General features: G+C 41.3%; 1 protein-coding gene across 1 annotated transcript in view; it reads left to right on the forward strand.

Moving 5' to 3' along the window:
* The window catches only part of LOC131257009 (probable homogentisate phytyltransferase 1, chloroplastic), a 125,301-nt gene extending 114,901 nt beyond the window's left edge, over positions 1 to 10,400 (forward strand). Inside the window, exon 12 of the mRNA XM_058258161.1 lies at positions 10,120 to 10,400. Within this exon, the coding sequence (XP_058114144.1) occupies positions 10,120 to 10,161 (42 nt within the window). The 3' untranslated portion in view covers positions 10,162 to 10,400. The remainder of the gene's footprint in view (positions 1 to 10,119) is intronic.
* Positions 10,401 to 15,101: the final 4,701 nt, after the last annotated feature.

Here is a 15,101-nt window from a genome sequence, read left to right on the forward strand (position 1 = left end):
CTTTGCCTCGAACTTTCGGAGGGAATCCTCTTAAGAGTCGGATCATCATTTTCCCCATCCTAGGATTTGTTCAAACCCATGAGTTTGAAGTCTAACTCTAGATCGAAATCATGAGTCGACTTTAATCTCAGGTGTTTTGACAGACACGCCTGACACATTATTGCTTCTGATTTTTTAAAGATTTTCTATTGTTTTTGTGTTTTGAAAATTTTTGTTGTTTTTGGATTTTGGCAAATATATGATTTTTTGGCATTTTGACAAGTATCTGAATTTTTTGGCATTTTGAAAATATATAATGTTTTTGGCTTTTGAGAATTTTTTGATTTTTTTTATTTTTATTTTTTGAGAAAGACGGCGTTGTGAACCAAGGATTGCCTGATTCTGTTCGAGGAGTCAAACATTATTTTCTTTGATTGTGCCGTCTTAAGGACTGCGAACCAACTATTGCCCTGTACTCCCCCCCCCCTAGGAGGCAGGGCCAGATGGATCAGTAGGTGGGCCCTCATTGTCGTACCCAAATGTCGTGATGAGTTTGGGATTGGGCTCTGAGTTGGTGTTGGATGTCACTTTCCTCAACCCATCCCTGACTTATTGTGATTCTTTGGATTCTTTCAGCTTAGGTGGGATTCAGACTGTGGTCCAGTCAATCAGAGGCAATTCTCGCCCCTTGCCCGAGTCATTTCCAAACAGCCTAGTTGGGCTCATTTTGCTCATTTGATCCTCCACGGTGGATCTTGGCTCGCCCACCGAATAGATGATCCCCTCCTTGATGGATCTGATTGATGTGTGGATGAAGGGATCATCCTCCTCTTGTCGATTTTGCCCTCCTTTGGTACATCTGTGCTTTGGTACCTCACCCATAAGAGGTTGATATCCCAGTCCTCTCATGTCTGCATTCTCTTGATATTCAAGCCGATAATAAAAATGTTGGTGCTCGACTGGAGGGAGACATAGTTTGATTCGATGAGACATGCAAGAGGCATGCAATTCACAGTCTCGAGCTCAAGACTATGGTATGGGATATCCTCATTGGAGCATTGTATGTCTGTGATCGAGATATCTAGCTCTTGACAGTTGACTGCTTCTATTGGAAAGATTTGTTCAGGATCATCCAGAATGGTCAGCGCCTTGTCTCTGAAAATGTACTTGGCCTTTTGGTGAAGAATTGAAGAGAGAGCCTTGACTTTATGGATCCAAGACTGATTAGGGAGGAGATGAAATGAAGTTGTGATGTCGAAGACCTGAAAAGTGATGGCTGCTGTTTTGGGACTAATCAGAATCTCGACATTAATCACTCCCTCGACCTCTTTCCCAGAGGTGGGAATCACTCGTCCTAGACTCTTCTCTAGAAGGATCAAAGACTGAGTAGAGCTAGGCAAATCGCTTTGAGTATTAGAATGTCCTTCTTGGAAAGTTACCACATGATTGAAGTTAGGCCCTGATTTTGTTAGGGCATGCGGTATGTTGATCAGGGAAGGAGCTTTTTCTTAGATCATGAGGGTTAGAGTAGGGGCCGGATAGGCAGGTGGTGCCCCTTGTGAGATAAAGGATGTATGGATTGGATTGATCGGTGGTGGCTCCTGTAGACTTGGGGGCATGGAGATTGGACTGGATGAAGATGCCCCTTACATATTTAAGGGCAAAGAGATTGGACTGGCAGGGTGTGCCCCTTGTAGACTTGGGGGCATGGAGACTGGACCGGTTGGAAATTCCCCTTGCATATTTAAGAGCGAAGAGATTGGACTGGTAGGGTGTGCCCCTTATAAACTTAGGGGTATTGTTGTTGGGCTGGCAGTGATTGAATGGATGCATTGGACTGGATTGACTGGGGGTGGCTCTCCTTGACTGATATTATTAGTAGGGGTTCCTGATGAACTGGGGCATACTTGATATGGTGGCAGAGAATTCTGGAGGATGTTGGCCCGAGCCATAGTGTTAGCCTGCGTGGTGATCACAATCTTCTGTCTTTCGATCAAATCCTAGACCACATGTTTCAAGGCAAAACAGTGGTCGGTTAGATGGCTAGGAGACTGACGATATGCGCAATACTTGTTTTTATTGTAGCTTGCGGGTAGGGGATTTGGCGGAAGTCGAGGTTGGAGTGGTGTCATAATTTGCTTTTGCACCAACATTGTCATGATCCGACTGTATGTTTGTGCCAAAGGAGTAAACTACCTGCCCAGCATTACTTGTATGGGTTTTGCGCATTTCCCCTATGTTGTTGTTGTTGTTGTTGTTGTTGCCATTGTCCCTCTTGAGGGGTGAATTAAGCGCCTTGGGTAGAGGCAACAAGATTGTCTTCTTCTGTTGGATGGAGGTCAGGAATACTTCTGTTACCGTTCTTGTATCCAGTAGACCTTCCTTCCACTATCCATTGTACTGTGGAGACCTAATGAGGTCACCAAGGGGAGATTGTCCTAGCTCTTATTCCGGCTTCGACTTGTTCCCTGACACAGATGAGTTGGGTAAAGTTAGCATATGGATACGAGACAAGGTATCCAGAGATACTCGGATTTGCCAAGTGGATGATCATGTAGATTTACTCCTCGTCATCAATAGGTGTTTTCATTCTGACGGCCATGGCCCACCACCGTCCAATATAAGTTGACAATGACTCATCATTCCTCTGTCTTAGGGCAGCAAAATCCACCCTTTTGGTTGCTACATTAAGATTGTACATGAAACGATCAATGAAAGTTTGGGAGAGTTGTTCCCAAGTTTTAATTCGACGGTAGTCTAATGACATGTACCAATCTAATGCACGCCTTTTAAGGATTTTTGAAACAAACAGATCAACGCTCCGTTATTACCTGCCACAGTATTCAACTCTCCATAAAATGCTCTTTAGTGGTCCATAAGACACCCTGTACCATCATATTTGCTAAATTTTGGTACCTCGAAGTCTTGAGGTACCATTGCATTAGGGAAGGGACAAAAATCCCTGAACTTGGTAGATGGGAGATCCACCCCCTGCTGCTTTCGTAGCTTCCTCTGCATATCTTGCAATTGTAAGAGCTCTTTAATTTCGGAGGGACCGATCGAGAGGGGTTTTGCCCCTTGGAATTGATTGAATCTCCTATTAGGAGGAAGATGTGCAGGAGGGTTGCTCTCGTTTGTATGTTGGGCTGATTCTGCAGGAAGAGGGAGAACATGATTTACTAGAGGAATGAGGGAGAAAGCAAAAGGAGTTTGTGGGATCGAACTATTTTGCACACTAGGTTGTGTTGCCTGCGTGTTTGGTATGGTGCTTGGCACCAGGCGAAGCAATAGCTCTTGCATTACTTTGAGACTTTGGGCCACCTCATTCATGGTTACAGTAGTTGGTGAGTCTGTTGGAGCTGTCGAAGGTGTCGGCGCCAGTGCAGGTGCCGATGCATCAAGAGTTGGTAGAGCTGTCAGCTCTTCCTCATGCGTAGCCATAGCTGCATGTGATCGAGTAGTCGTGGCTAGGATTGATGCCCAAACAATTGTATGTATATACATATATATATGTGTGTGTGTGTGTGTGTGTGTGTGTATGAATACAATGATGAATGTCCCTTGAGACTGGAATACCACACGTTTTCGAGTCAGGTCTCAACTAGTGTGCTCTAGCAAATTTTTTGATGGAGTTGCCATTCTAGGAATGCTGGAAATCGGCGCCCACGCTGATTTATATGTTATGTTTTGGTGGTGGGGGTGATTAGGCTAATTTGTAGATGTTGGAGTCGCCACTAGCCAATTAATCTCAGAATCCCGCAGTCAGCTAGAACCTGCGAAATACGTAAGGTTGGAGAAATTCGAAGACTCCTACCTTAGATTGACCCCTGGTCTGCAATCTGGAATTCCTGGTAAGGGACCTCGGTTACAAAAAGGGAAGGTGTTAGGCACCCTCTCTGCCCATACAAATGTATGGTATCTACTTAGTGTGGTAAGGAATCTCAAGGGGTGAATGATATGGTCGGATTAGGACTAGGCACACATGAATTTCTAATGCGGCAAGATCTAAGATTTCGGCAAGCCACAGAGCATACTTTCAATGATGTGTCTAGAGGGTGGATATAATGATACTTATGCCAAAAGATGAAGAAAAGTGGACTACATTGCTAGGAATTTCTGATGTGATGGATCTAATGTACGGCAAGTCACAGAGCATACGGTCACTAGAGATCTAGAGAAGCAGGGGAGTTAAGAAGGGAATAGATGTCATGATGAATACTTGTATGTAAAATGAAAAGATCTTTGGCTTGATCTTGAGTAGGTTAAGACATGTATTGCATAATGATCAATCCAGGCTAGGCTTGTGGGGTTGGAAAGGTTGGGAGGAGGCTAAGGGGTAGCTATAAAATCTAAACTTGGAGGCTTGGGAACTCCTTCTCACCCTCACTCTCTTCCTTTCTCTCCCTCTCTCCCTTGAAATGAGGAGAGTTTTTTCTCTCTTGAAATTGTTGTGTGTGAAATGTGAAGAGGAGAGGGCTATTTATAGCTTTTTCTGATGCCATTGCTGTAATTGCTGAGTTTGGGAGGGGTAAAAGCTGACTTGGCAGCTTGAGATTGGTTGAGGGTGGAATGCCATGTGACATGCTCTCATTGGCTCTTGGAGGTAGGTAAAATGGTAAATAAGGTGGGGAGGTTGGTAAATCCATATGAAAGTTGACTTTGGGACGAGAGACAGCTGTTGCTTAGAGGACACACATGTCTCGTGCGTGAAGGTAATTGGATTACCGCTGGCGGTAGTCAGACTACCGCTCTGGTACAGTTTCTCCCGCGGTTTGACCGGTGGGCCTATTTCGGGCCCAGATAGTGGCCCAAAGCCCCTTTCTGGATATTTTGCTCAAAATGGCTCGAAATTGGATCGATTGTGACCCGAAAATGGCCTGAGAAATGGATTGATTTTGGGCATGATCTGGCTTGAATGATGGCTCGTAATGGCTCGGGTTTGGTTAAGGTTTGGATCAGGTTTGGGAAATGGTTGTGGTTTTAGGTAGGGTGTGGGGTTCGATTAGGGTTTAAGCTAGAGTTAGGCTGGGTTTAGGGTTAGGCTGGGTCCAAGGCTTGGTTTGGATTAGGGTTTGGTTCGGGTTGGGGTTCAGTTTGGATTAGGGTTTGGTTCGGATCAGGGTTCGGTTCGGATATGATCACAATTCTCGGATTGTCTTAGCGTTCTCAAGATATTAGCCTGGGTGGGATGTCTACAAGGACCTCCTTGGCTGGTGTGGCCTAAACGTGGGTTCTTAGTGTAGGACCTTTGCTCTTGCATAGGGCATAAATTGTAGAGTCCTTTGTGTAGGGCTGTAAAGGTTTATGGTGAACCTGATTTAAAACCATTGATAGTGAAATCTAACACACTCTAGGAGAGAGTACGGTTGTCGGGAGTGGAGTAGGCTAGCCGAACCACCATACATGCTTGTGTTTGGAATTGTTATTTGCGCATCTATTTAATCATATTTATATAGGTTTAAATGCTTGATTATTTATTCATGATTGGATGAGATTGATAGGCAGCACATTCCACACAAGTTCATAATGTTATAGGCTAGTTGCTTTATTTGCATATCTTGAGTAGCCTATGTGATTAGACCCTCTATTGGTTTGGAAGCCTTTAGAGTTACATTGTCTTGCTTAGTTTAATTGAAAATGAGTTTAAGTTGCGCAGTAAAGTTTTAAATTAGTATAATCATTGAAAAGTCCTATCACCCCCTCTAAGATTCCTGAACTGTTCCATACTTCTACTACAGCGGTCTAAACCGCAATTTCATGCTACTCCATTCTGCTCCAATGTGTGAGGACACGTTCGATGATGTATAGTACCATTTGAACTTAGAAAAGTGTCAAACTTAGAAGATATATATTCTCCCCCAGAGTCAGACCATAGAATTTTAATTTTCTTTGCAAATTGAGTCTCCACATGTGAGGAAAATTGTCTGTAACATGAGAATGCTTCAGACTTGTGCTTTATGAAATAAATCCAAGTGTGCCTTGAATAGTCATCCACAAAGATGATGTAATACAACGAACCACCAGGAGCCATGATGGGAGATGGACCCCAAACATCAGTATAAACAAGATCAAACAGATTCTGAGTACGAGAATTACTTAATGAAAATGACAATGCAGTAGATTTACACACTTTGCAACTAACACAATTCATATAAATGGGAATGAGACTAATATTGATTTCATCAATTAAAAGACTAGATATAAATAAGAAAAGCATATTTTTAGAATTTGGATGCCCTAAATGACTATGCCAAAGTTTCTAGTATTTATTAGCAAAAGAAATATCATGCGAAGATGGAAGAAAGAAACAACGCGATGAGACAACTCCGAGATCGAACTTCAAAGTAAATAGCCTTCCTCTTACAGCCCTTCCCAATCAGCTTCCTTGTTTCCAGATCCTGTATGAAACAACCAGACCGAGAAAATAAAACCAAATATTTATTTTCCACTAGTTGAGCAACCGAAGCCAAGTTGGCAGATAATTTAAGAACATAAAATACTTTGCAAAGGAAGAAATTGTGAGATGATAAAGGGGAGACTTTCAAGGACTCGATATGAGAGATAGGTAAATGGTTCCCATCTGCAGTGTAAATGGAACCCATTCCTCTATAGGGGACACAATTAGTTAGACTAGAATGGTCCCTAATCATGTGATTAGATGCCCCTGAGTCAATATGCCAATGATTTATAGGATCAGTATCACTTATCGAACTTGAAGAACCGATCGCTTGAAGGATTTGTTGAATTTGTTCTAGGGAAAGTAGATTAGCCTGCATTGATGGGGCCATAGATAATGAGTCAGGCTTCTCAGCAGAGGGAGCCAGAAATGCATGTCCACATCGCTGGTAGTGAGGAGGTAGGGGAGGGCGAGTCTGGCAATTGGCTATATCATGTCCTTCTTGTTTGCAGTATCGAAAAAATAGAGTATTGGGTCCAGAGGATTTCAGATTTGCTTTCTTGTTGGGACAATGAATAGCCACATGACCAAAACCATTACACTCAAAACATTTAACTTTCAACATGTCTCGTGACTTTTCTGAAAAATTGCAAGTAATGAAGGCAGCATCAGAAACAACCTCTATCATGGAAGCAAGGGTTTTCAAACGCCTCTTCTGTCATCAAATAAGATAGCTGCCTTAAGAGATGGTAGTTGAGGCCGGTTCATCAGAGCGGTTCGAGTTGGCTCAAACTTTGGATGGAGTTTACTTGTGTCACAAAGTATCTTTATTTCTCTACCGCCGCAGCGGGAATAACTGGATCCATAAGTTAAATCTCATGCCAAAGGGAGGTAAGTTTAAAATAGAAATCTTGTATACTCAGAGCTCCTTATTCTAATTTTGACAACTCATACTCTACTTGATAGAGATGGGCATGATTTGATTGTTGATAACACATTTTCAAGTAAGCTCATATTTCGTATGCAGTCTCGAATGACGTGAGGTTAATTGCAAAATTGCTTTCAACATTGTTAAGGATCCATGTGACCACCTTTGAATTATTTGTGGTCCAAGATAGGAGTTCCTTTTCATCATTTGGTTTTCCTGTAGAACCATCTACATAGCTATAGAGACTCTTTCCTACTAAAAAAATGCTTGAATTGAAATTGCCACAGGGAAAAAATTTTCCCATCTAACCTTACATGGATAGTTTTGATCTTATCGGAGGGATTCATGGATGTCATAAGAAAGAAAAACTACGAAGAAGAAATGTACCACTGATTTGTAGGCGAGCAAGACTGAATCTGACGAGCAGAGGTAGAGCAGCTGTTGTCGATGGCATCTCCCCTTCTAGGGTAGGCTTCCACACATCGTGGGCATCAAGGGATGGTCCCCTAGGTCACCCAGTACTGCAAGTACTTACAAGTAATAATGTGGGGTCCACTTAATTAACCATGGTGTTCTTATATTTTTTAGCTATTAGGATCAAATGATTCGTTCAGATCCATAACTGAGAGTTGTGGTGTCAATAGTCGATCCCTTAACCTCTCTCAAAACTAAGAGTGTCTCTACCAAACAAGCTAGTGATTTGTTTTTGTTATTAATTTAAAATTTAAATTATTAGCTATTAATTACAGTTCTTAAATGTACCAAAATTCAGGATCATTACATTAGCATTTGGTTGCATGCAACCACTGCCAAAGAGGCATATATATAAACACCCTAATCAAAATGGGGTGACAGACCACACAAGATCTGAATCGCTATCCGAAACCAAAAACCTATCAGAAATTGAAACCCAACCCTAACTCAGAACTAAAATCCTAACCAAACCCAACACGAGGAGACCAAGATCCTACGAGAAACCAACTAAATCAAGTCTGCCCCGACCTTCCTTATACCTCTCAGATTGAAGCTCAAGGTAAGATAAGGAAAGTGCCACTAGAATCTATCCACCAATCAGGGCAAGCCATGTGTTTTCCTAGAGTTTAGTGTACAATTTGTGGCTTGGTGCTTGAGTCAAGTACGGAGGTAGAAATTAGATTTCTTCTATCATTACTGAGCTCAAGCTAGCCAGTAGGCTCCTTTATGACAGGATGCCATCCCCTCCCCTAAAGGAGGAGGATTAGCGGCCCTGAGAGAGAGAGAGAGAGAGAGAGAGAGAGAGAGAGCATCAAACCCACTTTTTCCCATCTTTACCTAGTCAACCTAAGCCATCTAGGCAGCCCAGATTGGTGCTCGATCACCGTGCTATTTCTTATTAGTAAAGTAGTCGTTTATAATAGTGTGCAACAATTCCTTTCTCATACACCCTCCTACTGTAATTTTCCTTTTATCTTATGATTATGTAAAGTATCCTCTAGGTCTTGCTGAGAAATCAGACCCTGACACAGAAATTAGAAGTTGGTCTTAATTTCTTTTTTCACTTTATTTGTTGTTACCTCCAAGATTATGACGCGATGTTGAGTGCATTGTCTCCATTGTTATGATTTTGAGTGTCGAAGCAATTATCTAGAGCTTAATAATCTTTGAAATTTTCATAAATCCTACAATGTAGAGATTGTACGTGCTTAATCCCTTCCTTCTCGGAATCTCCAAGTGCAAGCTTAACCATAGGAGTCATTTAGGTTGGGAAGTCTTTGATCTCTAACTCAACATGATTCTATGATTCTATGGTATCTAACCATTGGCCTTGAAGAAAAGTCTGGGGCGCCTTGTGTGCATCCACTTTTAGTATGTTGTTATTCCAAAAACATGCTTGTATTATGTTTGTGAAACATCAATAGCATTCTTATGCTTTATAGATATGGACAGTCCATGTGGGGTCCACATTTCATCATCCATGCTTCTCGAGTCACTTTTGATTGGACAATCCTAGCCATTTGACCAATTATTAGAAAAAATGGATGGTTGATTGAAATGCTAAAAATAAATAAAAATCTTCTAATGTGTTTGGGGAACCAATGGTGTGGGTTTGACATTTGATTGGCAATGACTTAAGAATCGATTTGATTGAACAATTCTAACCACCCATCAAAAGTGAAGAAAAATCAATGCTCTCAATTACCTATACTGGGAAAGGTTCCATCACCAATAAGGACCATCCATCATGTGATCCCTCCTCTCATTGTCCAAAATTAGGTTGATTTGATGAGCAAATCAATCCAATCAATGGGCAAGAAAACGATCTGTCCACATCTATCATCAACCCAAATGCCTTGTTTTCAAAAAATCAGATTATGTCGAGTCCCGGAGAGGGTTTGGTCACATAGGTTAGAACTCAAGCTATGAATTTTAGCCAGTCAAGAACTAGGTTGGACCTAGGCCACCTCTCATACACTAAAGCTCAAGTAGACCCAAGTGCTCACACCCAATCAGCCAAAAACCATTATGGTTGTGTTTGTTTGCACCAAATATCAAGAAATTTCATGTTATTTCATGATTAATCAGTCTAAAATTCATAATATTTTTGAAATTTGGTGCAACCAAACACACCCTAAGACACGTACTAAATACAATTAAATGAAAGAAGGCATTAGCCCAGCTTAACGATCTCACCAACTCCTGGCCATGTTTGGGTGATTATTTATGGATCACCTCCAGTGACGCAATCTGCTTTTATCCTTTCCTTTCTGTTTATTAATATTTAGTACATTTTCATGTTATACAGTCTAAAACAATTTCTTTTCTTACTATTTTGCAGCTCTACTACACCGAATATCTTTTGGTCCTCTTTGTGCGATGATATCAAAGATCAAGTTGGTATGTGGACCACCCATACACATGCATACAGAAGCGCCCATGAGAAAAACAGCACACTAGAACAAAATACATATATAAGCTACTAATTTGTGTGCCTTTCTGACTTTAGAAAACCGTATTATCCAAATCATTTGGCTCTTTTGCTGTTAATACGGATGGTCATCATAACCTTTACATGATCAAAGGGTTGAAAAGCGCAATATGAGAATTTTTGTGGACATTCTTTTAACAAACCTTGAATTTTTAATTTATTTGAAAAGCAAGCAAAGAATACTCTCTTACTATTTATCTAGGGGAAAAGCTCGAAAAGATACAAACAAGAGGGGTGAACCCCCAAGATAAAAAGAGAAAAGGAAGGTAGCCCACACCATGAGCTCATGGAAAAAAAAGAAAAGAAGAAGAAGAAGAAGAAAGAAAGAAAGAAAGGATAAAAACCACTGGCTAGGAACTCTTGCTTTCGAATGTAGGCGACCCATTCCCATTTTTTCCAACGATATGGTCACTCTAGTTTCAAATTTGCTGCATTTTTTAATGACGTTCTAACATGAGCCAATACAATATATGCGTAGAGTAGATTTTATATAGTCAAAATGGTGAGCCATATCAAGCATTTTTTATTTGCCTAATTTCCCTAGTAATTCTCATCGCACATGATACACGGAAAGAGGAAGATGTTGAGCTGTGAAGCCTCATCTGGACCATGCCACTCGATCAGTCGAGTGGGCTGCTCAATCGGTCTAGTGGCCCACTCGACCAGTTGAGGGTTCGCTCGACTCAAAGTCCAGCGATCAAAAGTTATTTTTGGTTCATGGTGCTTGACCAGTCGAGGCCCATGCTCGACCGGTCAAGTGGCCCGCTCGACCGGTCGAGGACCTCTCTTGACTAGTCGAGGCTATGCAGATTTTGCTCGGATTTGGTGCAGAATGCGTAAATTTGAGGTAGTTTTCTCAAAGGTGCGGAAGGGAGTTGCATAAACTATAAATAGAGGTCCCTGTGGCTATTCTAGGATATGAGAAAGGGTTTTCTAAGCTAGGCTAAGGGTTATCTCTATGCATGGGAGCATCAAGAGGTAAGTATATTGCGTGTAATCTCGTTTTCTTCATAGCGAAAGTTTGCGCCCGTAGTTTTTTACCCTTGTTGGGGTTTTTCCACGTATATTTTGTCTTGTGGTTTGTTTGGTATGCTTTGATTCTATCTCTAGATTATATTTCATTCTGTTTATCATTTATGGGTGAGACCGAAGATTGGATCTCCATTCACTAGCGTTGTTGGCGTGCTGCGCAACAACTGGTATCAGAGCTTTTGGTTTAGTTCAAGTGGGAGTGATGATGGAAGAAAGGAAGACTAGAATTGAGAAGTTTGACGTTCAAACTTTGTCTTCTGGAAGATGCAGATGGAGGATTATCTGTATCAAAGGACCTCTATATTCCTGTAGGAGGAAAAGAGAAGAAACCAGAGAAGATGACAGATGATAAATGGTTTTTATTGGATCAGAAAGCTTTAGGAATGATCCGACTCTCTTTATCTAAGAGCGACGCCTTCCATATATCCAAGGTGAAGACCATGAAAGAATTAATGGAAGCCTTAGCTACGATGTATGAGAAACCCTCAGCGTCCAATAAGGTTCATCTTATGAAACAACTATTCAACATGAAGATGTCAGATAGTGGGAACGTGGCTGAACATCTAAACGAGTTAAATACAATCACGAGCCAATTGGAATCCGTTGACATCACTTTTAAAGACGAGGTCGGGGCGTTATTGATCTTGTCCAGTTTGCCAGACAGTTGGGATGGTTTGGTGATTGCTGTAAGCAATTATTCAGGGTCGACAAAGCTGAAATTTGATGATGTGGTTGGTCTAATTCTCAGCGAAGAATCTAGAAGAAAGGCATTGGGAGTTTCAGGGGATTCGGAGAATGCTCTAAACGTTGAAGGAAGAGAAAGATCATTGAACAAAAGAGGTAATAAACACGGACATTCTAAGTCAATGAAGAAATTTAAGGGACGGAAAGACAAAGATGCGTGTTGACATTGCGGTAAGAAGGGGCACATGAAACGTGATTGTAGGACGCTTAAGAAATAAGAAGGAAGCTCTCAAGGTGGGAAGGATTCAATGAATCTATCTGAGGAAAGTGACACAGAAGCGTTGATCTTGTCTCTTAATGTGAGGAATGAGTCTTAGATCATAGACTCGGGTGCTTCGTTTTATGTCACTTCGTGTAAGGAAGTTCTGCGTGATTATGTGTCAAGTGACTTCAGAAGAGTCTACCTGGGTGATGATGAGTCATGCAGTATTGTTGAAAAGGGAGACGTTCATATAAATCAGAAAAATGGAACAGTTTTCAAATTGAAGGATGTCAGATATGTATTGAGTTTGAAACGGAATTTGATCTCAGTAGGGCAATTGGCCGATACCGGATATGTGACAATATTCACCAGTGATTCCTGGAAGATCACAAAAGGTGCCTTGGTGATATCTCGATGCAAGAAGGAAGGTACTTTGTACGTGACTTTAGGATCATATAGTTTACTCGCAGTCACATCAACTGGAGTGAATGAGCAGTTATGACATTAGAGGTTGGGATATATGAGTGAGAAAGGGATGAAAGTGATATTGTCAAAAGGGAAGCTACTAGGGCTAAAGTTTTTTGACTTGGAATTCTGCGAGGACTACATGTATAGCAAGCAGAAGAGGGTAAGTTTCAAGAAAACAGGACGCACTCCAAAGACACATCTTTTGGAGCTTGTACACACTGATGTATGGGGACCGGCACAGGTATCATCTCTTAGTGGCCCACGTTGTTTTGTTTCCTTTATTGATAATGCTAGTAGAAAACTATGAGTTTACTTCTTAAAGCATAAATCTGATGTATTTGATGTATTTAAGAAGTGGAAGTAATGGTAAAAAACGAGACATGTAAAACAGTAAAATGTCTCAGATTAGATAATGGGGGAGAGTACTATGATTAGAGGTTTGATGAGTATTGTGCAGTAAATGTAATCAAACATTAGAAAATGATTCCAAGGACACTATAACAGAACAGTGTGACTGAATGCATTAACAGGACCATCCTTGAGCGCGCCAAGAACATGAGGTTACATGCAGGGTTGCCTAAAACATTTTGGGCAGATGCCGTAAATACTGTCGTATATCTCATCAACAGAAGTCCCTCAATACCATTGGATGGTGGGCTACCAGAAGAAACATGGGCTAGAAAAGAAGTGAACCTTGCACATCTCAAAGTGTTTGGTTGCACTGCATATGTTCATATTGATGCAGAGCACAGAAACAAGCTAGATGCGAAGTCCAGGAAGTGCAGGTTTATAGGCTACGGGTAGCATGATTTTGGCTACAGGTTTTGGGATACAGAGAGTAGGAAAATCATCAGAAGTAAAGACGTAGTCTTCAATAAAAAAGTAATGCATAAGGACAATGTGCAGCAAAATAAGGCCAATGAGAAAGAATTTGTAGAGTTGGAAGAGTTACCGGATACGGGTATTACAGTGCCACAGGATAAACATGCATAGGATCATAATGAGGCAAAGTCGTAGACACCGATTGTGAGGAGGTCTACTCGGGAGAGGAGACCCACGATCCGATACTCACCCTCCTTACATTATCTACTGCTGACAGATAATGGTGAATCAAAGTATTTTGAAAAGGCATTATAGTTAGATACACAGGTTAAGTGGGAGCAGGCCATGGATGATGAGATGAACTGTCTTAAGTCTAATCGTACATGAGAGCTAGTCACTCTACCTAAGGGTATGAAAACTCTTCATAACAAGTGGGTTTACAAACTGAAGGAGGAGCATGATGGTTTGAAACGGTACAAGGCTAGATTGGTTGTGAATCCAACAAAAGGTAGGTATTAACTTCACTAAAATATTTTCACCAGCGATGAAAATGTCTACGATTAGCATGGTCTTGAGTATAATAGCTACAAAGGACTTACATCTAAAGTAGCTAGATGTTAAGATAGCCTTTCTTCATGGGGACCTTGAAGAAGATATATATGTGCATCAACCGACAGGATATGTGGCACTAGGAAAGGAGAACAAGGTGTGTAGACTGAAGAAGATTCTATATGGCCTGAAGCAGGCCCCGAGGCAGTGGTACAAGAAGTTCAACAGTTTCATATCGGGAAACGGTTTTAGGAGATGTCATGCAGACCGCTGTTGTTTTTTGAATAAGTTTGATACGTCGTACATTATTCTTCTTCTGTACATAGATGATATGCTTATGATCGGATCAAGCATGAAGGACATCTCAGATCTCAAAAGATAACTATCTAGAGAATTTTCCATAAAAGATTTAGGAGCTGCAAAACAAATCCTAAGGATGAGGATAAAGCGTGACAGAGAAAACAAGAAACTAATTTGTCACATGCAGAGTACATAGCCAAGGTACTTGATCGATTTAGTATGAGAGGTGCTAAGCCGGTTAGCACTCCATTAGCTAACCATTTCAAGCTTTCTAAGGAGCAAAGTACAAAGACGCAGGAGGAACGGAACTACATGGCTAAAGTCTTATACGCATCAGCTATTGGGAGTCTCATGTATGCTATGGTGAGCACGAGGCCAGATATTACTCCAGCAGTGGGAGTCGTTAGCAAGTTCATGAATAACCTCGAGAAGGAATATTGGGAAGCTGTGAAGTGGAACCTTTGATACCTGGTAGGTACTATGGATGTAGTGTTGTATTATGGAGGATCAAAAATCAAGTTACAAGGCTACGTAGATTCAGATTTGGCAGGAGATATCAACGGCAGAAGAAGCACTACAGGGTATGTCTTTACTCTAGGTAATGTTGTAGTCAGTTGGGGTCTCTCATTTACAGAAGATAGTATCTATCAGTACAACAGAAGAAGAATATATTGCAGCTACAGAAGCGTGCAAGGAGATGGTGTGGATGCAAGAT

The sequence above is a fragment of the Magnolia sinica genome, chromosome 9 (assembly GCF_029962835.1).
Source record: "Magnolia sinica isolate HGM2019 chromosome 9, MsV1, whole genome shotgun sequence".
NCBI classification, from domain to species: Eukaryota; Viridiplantae; Streptophyta; class Magnoliopsida; order Magnoliales; family Magnoliaceae; genus Magnolia; species Magnolia sinica.